Here is a 13,071-nt window from a genome sequence, read left to right on the forward strand (position 1 = left end):
TTCATATGGATCAGTTTCACAATATCTTTGTGAACTTTTTGAAGTGTCAAAGTGGTAGTCGTAGCTGTCAATGGAGGGACAGAAATCTCTGATTTCATCAAAAATATCTTATTTTGTGTTCTTAAGATGAACAAAAGACTTACGGGTTTGGAACAACATGAGGATGAGTAATTAATGACATTTTTGGTGAACAAACCCTTTAAAGTAGATTAGCCCATTCAAGTGGGAAGGTGACGTCAGTCGAAAAAGGTGGTCAAGTGGAGCAAGCTAATACATTTTGATAAATGATTACAAAGATGCTATTCCTTAATTATTTACTGTCTGAAATAATGCGCACTGATGAATGGTGCACATGACTCACAGGTTTGGTTTTGATCTCATGTTGACTAACCTCTCGGACAGAATCTGCAGCAGCTCTTCGCGGTGCTGAACTCTTAACTGGTTGCTTTTGTACTTCGGGCTGTCGGCCAGACCGTTCATGCTCAGGACCTTGGCAAACAGACACGTTCGATAACACAACTGTTAGGGAATGTGAAGCCTTTTCCCATCAGTCAAAACAAATGCATATAGCTATAAAATATGACTGTGACTGAAATGTACAAATAAAGCTTGGTTAGATTTATTAATATGCATGAGTACATAATAAAAGGTCTCTGCTTACTTTGCACACTTTCATAAATTGCTGGTCATTTCCCGCTGCCACAACCAAATATCCATCTTTGGTCTTGAAACCCTGCAAACATAGAGATTTAATAAGCATACAGAACTTACTGCCAGATAAACTGTGTAAGTAATAAAGAAAAACCTCACACACCAACTGCCAGAAACAGAAACAGAACGACAACATTGAAAACAACAGTATTTCATGCAAATCTGCATCTTGTGTTTATTTTCTCAAGGGTTCTCCCACTTAAAGGAACATTTCACCTGAAAATAAAAGCACAGTCATTATTTTCTCATCCTCATGTCATTAAAAACCCCATTGCTTACTTTCTTCAGTGAAACAAAAGAGGAGATATTCAGCACAATATACAACTATGTTGACCAGTGGTTATCAAAGTTCACTAGTCCACATGACCACAACTTCAAATAATGAAACAAGCAACTACAGAAGTTAATTATGGTATATTTATAGTAGTATAGTAAATCAAAAGTAGTTTTATGGACTGCTTTTATCATACAGGTTTTTAACTGAACAAGAGGAAGATGATGGCAAAATCACAGACTGTGATGAAGCGTTTCCACAGTTATCAACATCGCAAATCTAGTAATTTAAAAAAAAAAATAATACACATTCATAACACTGTACTTTGTGTTAGCAGTAAATGCCAAAAAAACTGAATAAACGCTGCTTCCAGGGTGTCTCTTAATACAACGGCTGACTGCTGGCAAATTTGACATCTTTCTCTCTTCTGACTGCTGTAATTAATCTCTCTCTTTTTTCCCCTCTTTTGGAAAGTCATGTTAACACTATCACATTTTAGAGCAAATACAAAAATAATTTTTCCTGTCATCTCCCATTCACCAATATAGAAGTTTACCCAACTATGACTTCCGCTTCTGAGAACCCTGGAAATATGAAAAGGATTCATATTAATTTAGGGGCCAGACACCACAAGTGAATTGGGTAAAACAAATTACTAAAAGATATCACCATACTTCCCCAGTTGATTAATCAGAGTACATTAAGACAATTGTTTTGCATTACAAGTTTTCTCAAATGTTTCGTTATGTTGCAAATGAGGAGATATCTAATTAAATATGCACAAATTTCCATACATTTCCAGGACAGAAATTTGAACATTGGATAAAGCCAGATTCAAAATTCTTGTTTCGTTTTGTTGACATATTAGAGATTTTGGATATCCCATATCACTCCATAAATCAGATAATTATGGAGCCCCAAAAGGGACAGGATGAAGGAAATAAATATGAGATGGAGGAAAAACTATTTGTCAATGCTTTTGCTATCAAAAACCTTTGCGGTCTGCCAAGAAACTTTGCATTCGCTTGCAAAGAGCTCAAAATGTTTTGCTATCGAAAGCAAAGTCTCTCAGGAAACGCAAAACATTTGCGTGAGAACGCAAAAGCATTGATTTATTTACTTTTTTCCCACCACAATGTCCTTTTTAAGGGGTCCGCAGATAGTACTGTCAACAGCCAGAAAAAAAAAAATCACCAAGTGTTTAAGAATAATATGTTATATAAATCAGGCGAATGATAAATGAACAAAGCCCTCTGTAAAAAGCTTCAGAATATAGATATGTAGGCGCTGCTGAAGTAGAGATTTCTGGCTCAGTGGAGCATAACTCCTTGTGAAAAAGGCCTGTAAAGATACGTAGTGTAATTTAAAATCTACAGGCGCAAATAGATAAAGTGCAATAAAAGGAACACTCAAATGGGTATTATGGATATTTTCTTTCCACTAGTCTGGAAGAAGACAAGTTATGGAAGCCAAAATACCCCAAATTGACTATTGCATGAAAAACAATGGTTTTGTCTTGCCTTAAGGGTAATATTAGAGACATGTTGTGCTTCTCAATGACTAATACAATTGAAGTTGCATCCAATCTTTGGTGGAATCAGAATATTCAATATGCACATTAGTGGTTTAAAATCTTTCAACGAAAGATCAGGCCCACAAATTCTTCAGGTTGAACTTTGCGGGTCAGTGCTCCCAGCAGAGACGCCGTTTCATCCATTCCAACGAACCCTACTCCAGGCTCAATGCCTGCTGGTAAAAGTCACATATTCACATGAAAACAGCCAAACCGAGGCTTCAAGCAAAAGCTTTTCGCAGAGGTAGGAATCAACTGGCTTATGTCCGGCATGTCAAACACAATGATTCCTCTAACAGATCATTCCCGGTTTTCATCTCGTGAAAGATAACAAACTGGCCAGAGCATGCAGACAGGCCCAAAGTCCAACTAACGTGACATTCTCGAATGCAATCCATCGGCTTCCATTGGACCAGACCATCTGCATGAGTAAATCAAGACATTGCTAATCGTCTTTTGGCCACAGCAGCACACCTTAGAACAAAGCGTGCATTCATGGCCACAGTCGCTCTTAGCACAAGCGCTTTGCTCTATGTGTGTTTATTCTGGTGCCCCATGGCAGTACAATAGGTCGAACGAGAAACAAAGTGCATGGACCATAGTTAATGAGACACTGTTTTGACAAAATGTAACCCATCAGATTAAATGATTTCAAATGAATAATTCAAGCACGGGCCAAGAGGCCACATGCCTGGGGAGTCCAGGAAACAGCAGGAAGGCAAATACACACACAGCAAACACACAAACACTTCATCTGACTGTGGGTCCAGTTTGACTCGTACAGCGACAGAGATCAAGCCCAGATTTTCCTGCTACCGGGATGTTTCCAAACTCATGCAAAGCACCCTGGGGCTCGCTGAATGCCACTTTCATGTGCAAGGAGCTTGATGGCGTTCATCCTGACATCTTTTCCTGTTGTGTACAGTTGAAAGCAGGGGCCAAAATTAACACTCGCCAAGCTCAATTGCGGGTAAAATTGGATGGTAACTACAAAACATGAACTCGCTAGTCTTTAGACAACTTTTTACCCTCTGTGGTTTTTCTAGGATGACTACCATTTGTTTCCCTCCAGGACCCTATGTGGCGACATACAGTGGTGTTTAAAAGCCTGGGATCACATAGGAAAGTCTTGGACCAGTGTTGGGGAAAGTTACATTATAATATTGTGTTACTAGTGGTGGAACGGATCACAAAATTCACGATTCGGATCATATACGGTTTTTGAGCCACGGATCGGATCATTTTTTCGGATCAGCAAAAAAAAAAAAAAAACTTTATATATATATATAAATATATATGGGTGGGGAACACTTTGCTTTTCATTTATAACCTAAAGCTCACTTGAAGTTATTCGATACTACATCAAAAGCACGGACCGAAAAAATTGACAAACATACGGTTTCATTCTCAACTATTCACTTATGACATAGACAAAGAACACTTGCTGAGACGGGCATTTAGACGGGCATTTGGACATAATGTTGTGTTTATGTGTCTGTTCAAGGGCAAGGAAATGTGAAAGAGGAATAAATAAATGCATTGATCCGCAAATTCTGTTTGAGGTCTGTTTGAGGCCAAGCGTGTCAGAGGTTACAGGTTCTAATCCGCACTCGTATAGTTTTTTTTTCTCTCATCAAGACTGACTATGTTCATCAGTGGTTACAGTATATCAAGCAGGGACACGTTTGTGTGCATTTTATTTTGTGATTTCACCGGAATGATTAGAGAGTCTCCGCAACGGCGATAGATTGAAGAGCACGTCCGAGTGAAGACTGCGAGTGAGCGCTCAGCTTGATTTCAAAAATAACACATTTTAGCACAAGATCTCTTATTTAACAGCGAACTCAATGAATGCTCTGCTAGTTAACTGGAGATGTTTTATTTAGTTGTATTAGGTATATCCGTGCCTCAATGTTTCAGAAAGTGTTGGGGGACAATATCGATCCTGAGAAAAAGTGGATGGACACGACTTCACTGGATCTAAACAAATCAATCTAACCATATGTGACCATCAGTGGTGCCTTTCTTAATCTATTTAAAATAATTTTGCAAGGGTTCTTCCCCACCCGGCCGGTGGTCTACGAAATTTCCCGGTAGATTTTTTGGTCCCCGCCCCTGCAAACAGTTATTTACTGAACAGATTTTAAATGTAAAAATACGGGAAGTGTGAATTCACAATTAAATATACAATATATAAACTGATACTGAAGCATTTATAAATCGCATTTGTCAATACAAACGTCTACAATGGTGAATTATTTCTATTACGATTATGCCTGCTTTCTATGAAAAAAGGTCAAATGTGAAGAGTCAATCAAACAAACTTTTAACAATTACTATCTGTATATTGTATGCACAATACATTTTCTGCTAACGTTTTAAGCATTGTGTTGAGCATGAGCTGAGAATGACACTGGCTACTGCCTTATGGCTGTTATTATAATGAGTCTGATGTGTGTGTGTGTGGGGGGGGGTAACTTTTGAGAAAAAGGATTATGATACCCGGTGTGAGACATTGGTTCCAGTAAGGAGCCTTAAAACGTAATATTGTCCTGTTTTCAAGCTGTGTCCTGCTCACAAGCTGAGATATTTTGATTTCTTTCACTGAAGTTACATTTACCAAACTCAATTATCCACAACTGTAACACCTGCTACTTATACTGCAAATACTGATATAAAACCAGAAATTTCAGACCCAAATATTGAGGGTCAATCTAAACTATTCATGTATAAGGAATGCCAAAATAAATAAGGGTTTTGGAAGTTTAAAAAGGAATATTTTTACAATTATAAATATACAGTGCGTCCAATCAAACTCCACAGTATTTTGGGACAAATTTAACTTGTTAATATGGCTAACATTTTGCCCAAAACTTTGATCAAAAATTTGATCAAAACAAAACAAACGTTTGATTAACCAATTATTTTATTTTATATTCCATAGTTTGTTTCTCTTTGTTTCTATTGTGTTTATGTTTTTACATCTAGGTTGAAAAAGTGTCAAATTAATAGAAACTAAATCTTTTATCAGATAATACTGTATATGTTTATAATCTTCACTTATATACACATATCTGACATATTTGGGGGACAAAATATCATCAAAAAGTTTGACAACCTCGGTTCTAGAATAAAGAAGAGAGGTTTGGTCCAACCCCTCCATTGCTTTCCCAAAGAGATTCTCACATCAGAAAGGACAATTAGCACACCCTAATTGAGCCACAATCTGAAAGTAACTTAATCAGTCAACATTCATTTTCAGTTTTGATTAAGTGCTGGCAGAGACCTGCAGCCTTCATGTGACCCTGTGGAAATGGAGACAAGAATAAAGTTCTCACGGAAGACAAACCACTAAACAGTCTATGGTTTGTTCATTACATTATTCATTATATCATATTATATAAATAGCCTATGAGATGAAACATGACATCCCAAACAAGTGTCCGAACACTAGAACGAGAAGGTCTTTGATACGAATAGTCGCCTAGCATTATCAAAAGAGAGGCTCACTTTGGGGAAGCCAGGATCCTCGGAGGGAATAAACATAGCAAACAATAAATGATTTAAAAAGACAAACCATTTCCAGAATGTCAATGAAACACAGACACATTTGTTGTCACTGAGAGAAAAAGGGAAAGAGCTGTGCATGATCACAGTAATTGTTTTAAGTTTTGGCAACACTCCACGTCCATGTGGTTTCCTCTCAAGTACGTTCTCTTTACATCAGCCAGCATTTAACTATATGCGACTTAAGCTTATCTTGCAGCTCACAAATACCTATTAGGCAAATAAATCACAAGTATAATGGTAGAGCTAAACATTTATTACGTTGAGAAGATGCTTCCTCTACACTGCTTCCATTTCACGTTATGTTGCAATTTGGATGCTGGTTTGATGGGGACTTCTGTATCATATTTGATACGCCAAGGCCCCTAAAAGATCAACATGTTTGCTGAAAACCTGATGTACACAGTCTACAACATGCCAACTTTTTTAGCAAGTACAAGGCATTTATAATTGTAAAAATGTCCCCATTCAATGCGCATGTCTTTTTGCAGTGAAATCTTAACTGATTTGTATAAAGTAAACGCAACTTATGTAGTTAGTAACATTTCAAGATGAACACTTACTGGACTGCAGCAACTTAGGTTTACTTGATTATCCATAATTTTGTAAAAAAAAAAATCATGTTACTTTTTGGCCATATAAACTGCAGCAAATTGCATGTTTTTGTTCAGTTTGGTCCTTTAAATAATAATATTGAGTTGTCTTTATCTCTATTCATGAGCTATTCACACTGTTATCATATTATATGAGCCATAAAAGCCTGATGTATCAAATATGATACTCAAAAACACATTTGCAAACTTTTTATATAGATTTTTTTGTCGAAATGTTAAATAAACAAAAACAAAACAAAACACACAAAAAACAACCTGGCTATTATTTCATATGCCAGGCTGTACAGGGTTAACCAGAAATAATTTCTGTGGTACAGCAGCTAAACTAGCACATAACCCAAGGCTAAGTTGGTCTACTCTTTTCAGCAGAAACTGCAACATAAAGCCTCATATTTAAAGAATCAGTTGGATGATTTCATTACATATCGCTATACGTCCAGCATGGGAAGGCCTCGTGTTGGATTAGTGGTTGGGATAATGACATCTGTAGGTTTCATGGAGTAATATACAGCTTAGTGTGGCGTTTCGTTTTTCGTTTGGTCTGGGCTGCTTTCTTTAACAGCTCAGTGAAGTCTGAAAGCAAAACGCTAGTTTTCTGGCAAAGACTCTCGGCTAGACTAATGCAACACAGCCCCACTGTGGCTGAGATACAGTGTGCTTTGAATCAATAACTGATCTGCAGTTGAAGAGTAAGGAAATGGCACACATTTCATTGATGATTCCCAGCAAACACTTGAGGACAATACAAAGTCAAAATACTCAAGTCTCGTCCTACTTCGCTTTGAAGAGAATGCCACTGTCTCGTGTCAAATTGTCCACTTGCTGAGCTGACTAGTACAGCACAACAACGTTTTAACATTTTAAAACGATAAATGTGAGTGATGCTTGCGGTTGCTAAAGCGTTACAAATTGTTTAGAGGTTTTCAAACTTAATGGAGGTTCCTAATCCTGTTCTCGGAGGAACACCAACAATACACATATTAATGGGCGTCGGAACCATTGTATATGTGCGGGACAAGACCCACCCACTTTTTAAGACCGATGATATTGGACCCGCTCACTTCTACCGTCTCTAATTCAGCGCATATGTCTGTTCGCTTTTCAGAGCGCCGTCAGTCAAATACATTCCACTTGAGGAATGCCCTAATAAATTAAACTTTCTGCTGAATCATTATATTTCTCAAAGAGCCGCAACTGATGAAAATAACCGCCCGTTGTACCCTTCCAGTCAAATATTGCTTTGCAAACATCAATAACAGCTTTAAGTTGTCAATGCTGGCAAATGACCATGGTATCAGCAGCGGATAATCCACGGAGAGCTGTGCATTAAATGCACAACGTGAAGTGGAGTTTAGTTTACTTGTTTAATTAAAAGGCACCAGAATACATGAAATGGCATTTCACTCCAGTAACATTTTTCTGGGGGAGGACCCACACACCTTTTTTTTTTTGCTTCCGACGCCCATGCACATACTCTTTCTAATCAAACACACCTGATTCAATTCATCAGCTCAATAGTTGAGCGAGTCCAAGACCTGTAATGGATGGGTCAGATAATGTGAACTGTTGGTGTGCCTCCAGGAACAGGGTAGGGAAACACTGATTTAATGTATATAGGGAAATATTTGTACTTAACAAAACTAAGGTTTAGCTTGTTTAATTGTTTTAAGCCCACAGAATACTTCGGCCGTCTGCGTTCCACGACAGTCCGCGTGACGTAAATTTCATCATAAGGAGGGTCCAATTTTTGTGTCAGTGTGTGTATTCAGTGTGTATACTACAGCGCATGTGCAAGTGATTTGGGTGATTAAAGAAATGGTTCACCCAAGAATGAAAATTCTGTCATTAATTACTCATGCTTGAGCTTCTGTTTACCACAACTGATGTGAGCGTTGATGAATGATTATATCTGAATAAAAGCCTAAATTAAATCTTCATCATGTAAAATCGATTCTCTTCACAAAATTTCGGAACCGCTCAATTCACATGGATTCGTTTTACAATCTCTTTAAAAGATCTTCATTTGTGTTCTGAAGATGAACGAAAGTCTGACGGGTTCGACACGACGGTGAGTAATTAATGACAGAATTTCACTAGATAGTGTCCATGCATCGAAAGTGTCTTTCCACGCTTACAGCCAAAAGAGTATACTTCGAAAAGCTCAACTGTGTGTGAGACTGAGTGGAACGCGTAAAATGAAGTATACCCGGGCCTTTAGTGTGCCAATAATCCCTTGTGAGAGTTACTGAAAGTTCTTGGACTTCACGAACTCTCTTTAAGCTCACAATAATACCTCAGTTAGACATCATCTCAATGAGCCTGAGCATGCATTCCCACAGTGAACAGAACAAGGGTACTGAGCCCCGGTTAACCAGCATGCTTCTTCTGTATTCTGTGGACAGAACACAAAGCACACTGCAACTATAACCCAAACCACTGCTTGCTCTTTAGCCCAGACAGGGATGCAGGGAGGAAACTGTGGGTGGATGTGAAGCACAAGTAATGCTGTCAGCCCACATGAGTGATTACCCCAAATCCACTGTCTTTAGGACACAACAGCATGGTAATACCACTTTTTCTTTTTTTGAATAATAATAATAAATAAATATGTAGCTATCGAAGATTGAGAATCTGTAAAGTGAAAGTGGTAAAGTAGTAAAACAATAAAAAATATATATTTTTCAAAATTATGAGAATAAAGTTATAGTATTACAACTTAAGTAACAGAAAACCTTAAAATGAGGCCTAATTTAAATTGTTTATATCAACAGTTTTTAAACTTTTTGATGCCGAGGAGCAAGGACTCAAATATGATGATCCACGACAAGGGACCCTCTTTATAAAATATTAAAGCAGCAAATTAAGTGTGATATATTTATACTTTTGATACCGGTCAAAAGTTTGGAAAACATTACTATTTTCAATGTTTTTGAAAGAAGTCTCTTATACTCACCAAGCCTGCATTTATTGATAAAAAAAAAGTACAGAATTTTTTTTTTAAATAATGGTTTTCTATTTTAATAAATAAATAAATAAATAAATAAATAATACAGAAAATGTATTACAATTTTAAATAATGGTTTTCTATTTTAATAAATAAATAAATAATACATAAAATGTATTACAATTTTAAATAATGGTTTTCTATTTTAATAAATAAATAAATAAATAAAAAATACATAAAATGTATTACAATTTTAAATAATGGTTTTCTATTTTAATATACTTTAAAATATAATTTATTTATGTCATTCAAAGCTGAATTTTCCGCATCATTACCCCAGTCTTCGGTGTCACATGATCCTTCAGAAATCATTCTAACATGCTGGTTGTTTATCAATGTTGGAAACAGTTTGTGCTGCTTCATATTTTGTATAACCAGTGATACTTTTTTCAGGATTCTTAATAATATTTTAAAAAATACTTTTTGGTTACTGTTAAAAATCAAGGCTGTCAAAAGAAATATGACTGATTAATCATGATAAGTAATGAGTATAAGTAATAATGTTGAATTTGGTAAATATGGTAAAAAAAAATGCTCTATAAATGTTAACATGGACAGCCCTGAAACATTTTTTTTTTTGTAAAAAAATACTTTAGTTTATTGACGCAAATAAATAGAAAATAAACCAGATAATCCTTCTCAGCAAGAACTGATAAGGATATGAACAAATGCTGAAATTCCTCCTCTGTTTATCCAAGGTTTTGTTTAAAGGCAACAGAACAGACCGAGGGAGTTACATGTGTCTCTGTGTCAAACACTTTCAGCTTAAGGGCCTTTTCTCTTGGAATTAACAAGGTTCAGGTAACAAAGAACAGTCAAAAAAACAACAAAGACACAAGCCATATCAAAGAGACCATTTAAAATAATGGGATCAGATGTTTACAGCATTGTAATTCTGTAATTCAGCATGTTCTTATTTATTTTGTAGTAGTAGAAACATCAAAGTTATCCTTTATTACTTTAAGAACGATTGTTTTCATGAGCTTATGATGCTTTGCCTCAGAAATGGTGTGACAGGTCATGTCACCCTTCAAAATAAAGTAAAACCGTATAATGTTTATTAATATGTCAGCATGATGCTACTGTAAGTCTTGACACTAGATTGCAGTATATAAACAAAGCATGCACATAAGCAGATTTAAATGCACTGGTTTTATTCCATCTGTGCACATTGACCTCACGGTATCTCCAGATGGAACTCACTTTGACCTCACAACACACTTTCATTTACACTTAGAGTGAGTTGATAAGTCACGTGAGGTAAAGAGTCCAGTGCACACAGGTCAGTGAGGACTTGTGTCACCGGATGAGCTGCACAGAAACAAATGTGCACTTAATAAGCGTTTCTGCCTGATAGTGCTCTTGAGGTACTAATGAGATTTGGCATGAAGCCTAGACACGGAGGTACCATGTTTGCAGGGGAGAAACTCAGTATCCTGAATGAAACAGATGCCATAGAGAGGCGGCGTTGTGACTTCAGATCTTATGGTGTGGTGTGTGGGGTGAGGTATCTGAACTGACCCCTAACACTAAGGCCACGTGTCCACCAAAGCGTTTTTAGCCAGCTGAAAACGCTAGGCGCTCTGCTGAAAACGCCTAGTTATGGCGCTTGAGAGCGTTTTGGCAGCGCAACATTTTTTTTTTCAATTGAGACACTTTGCTTGTTATGATACGGAATATCCGCGAAAGTGTTGCTAGTATCTCATTTCACACATATTTTGTTTCTGTGTTGATTCTATATTAAAATGTTGCTACAATGTAACATATTTTCTCTGGCTCTTGTTTTAAATTATTTTGTTCCGTTATTACGCTTGTTGTTGTCCTCTGTTGACGTTGAACAATCAGAATCTGGCAGTTGGTCGGTGTGATATTTCTCCGCCCCTCCTCCACTGTGATTGGACGGTTGGGTAAAAAGTGACAGCGATGAGCGCTGCGTTTTACCCCAAAGTTGAACATTCTTCAACTCTCGGCGACCAGTAAAAAACGCCGGGCGCTCAGCGCTTCAGCGTGAAAAAAACACTCAGCGCCTCGTTACGCTCATGGCGTTTAAAAAACGCGGCGCTCCCATTGAAAACAATTGGAAAAATATACCAGCTACGTGAAAAAAAGCTGCTTTGGTAGACACACGGCCTAAGTGTAAAATGTTGGCACATTACTCGTTTCATTGACATGAATGATACCTCGAATCGTGTGGCTTGTTGGGGAGAGACTGCGATCAGATTTGCAATTTTATGGGCAAAAAAACAATCAATAGATGTGAGCTCTTTTGACTTGGGCCTGTAAGCAAACACACCAGTCAGCAACATCCAAGCAAGGCCACAGCAAGGCCGTGGCCACATGCATTACCCCTCAGGACACCCGGCAAACGCCAGGAACACCCTCGACACTAGAGGTGGTGGTATGATTGCGTCAATCGGCTGAGATTTTACTATGCTTTTATACTGATATGGAGATATGTTTGAGTCATTCGTCTCAAAATGAATCCAATAAAAGCGGATTAAGTATTTATTAACATCTTGACATTATTTACTTTATTTCCCCAATGAAGAAGGCCCACGAGGCTTGACTCTCATTGAACGTTCAGTATTCAGACTGTTCAGTGTTCAGACAGTATTATAGCATTCGAGATGCTACTGTAATTTGAACGGGACATTTCGAGACTCACACCTGTAAGTAAATGGGGTTGTCAATCCCTAAAACTGACCGTGGGAACGTAGCCAAAGTGTAACATCATGACTATAACACCAGTGACACAAAAGAGAAATATATCTTTTTGAATTATTCATATTGACGAAATAATTTTATTTTGCTCATTTACAAACTTAAAAGAACTTTTGTTCAGGGAAGAAGGAGGCGGGAACCGGGGAACATTCAAATAAACTTTATTAAAATAAAACAAACCAAACTAAAATACCGCCAGCAGCCCCTCGCGGACGACTGCTGGCTAAAATAAAACACAAATACAAAAAAACAAAACTCAACTAAAATACAGGCCTGTTCCTCTCTCGATCATCAACGTCGTCGCTCCTCCTTTATGCTTCCGCTCCTCCGTGACCGGTGTGCTCACAGGTGTTGCTCATTATCAATCGCACAACAAGTCCTGTTCACCACATACCCCCATCGCCCCTCACAGGCCGGGGGGTACCCACGAGCCTGTGCCTACTCCCCCCCGGCGGCGGCGATCCCTGGGGGCTATGGACCGACAAGCCGAGGGAAATGGAGACGGAAGCATGAGGAGCGACAGATCGAGAGAGGGGAGAGAGGAAAAAAAAATTAAAAATTTGTCCGGTTCCCACAACGCGCTGCCATCTGGTCCCCCACCAGCTGG

General features: G+C 37.9%; 1 protein-coding gene across 2 annotated transcripts in view; it reads right to left on the reverse strand.

Moving 5' to 3' along the window:
• The window catches only part of sugct (succinyl-CoA:glutarate-CoA transferase), a 158,314-nt gene that overhangs the window by 103,314 nt on the left and 41,929 nt on the right, over nt 1–13,071 (reverse strand). For both annotated transcript variants that reach the window (XM_077244130.1, XM_077244131.1), the window contains 2 exons: nt 662–733; nt 392–489 (listed from right to left, as the gene is read on the reverse strand). In XM_077244130.1, coding sequence (XP_077100245.1) covers nt 392–489; nt 662–733 — 170 coding nt within the window. The remainder of the gene's footprint in view (nt 1–391; nt 490–661; nt 734–13,071) is intronic.

This window comes from Siphateles boraxobius, unplaced genomic scaffold (genome assembly GCF_051911475.1).
Source record: "Siphateles boraxobius isolate OS27281-9 unplaced genomic scaffold, OSU_SipBor_1 26, whole genome shotgun sequence".
NCBI lineage: Eukaryota > Metazoa > Chordata > Actinopteri > Cypriniformes > Leuciscidae > Siphateles > Siphateles boraxobius.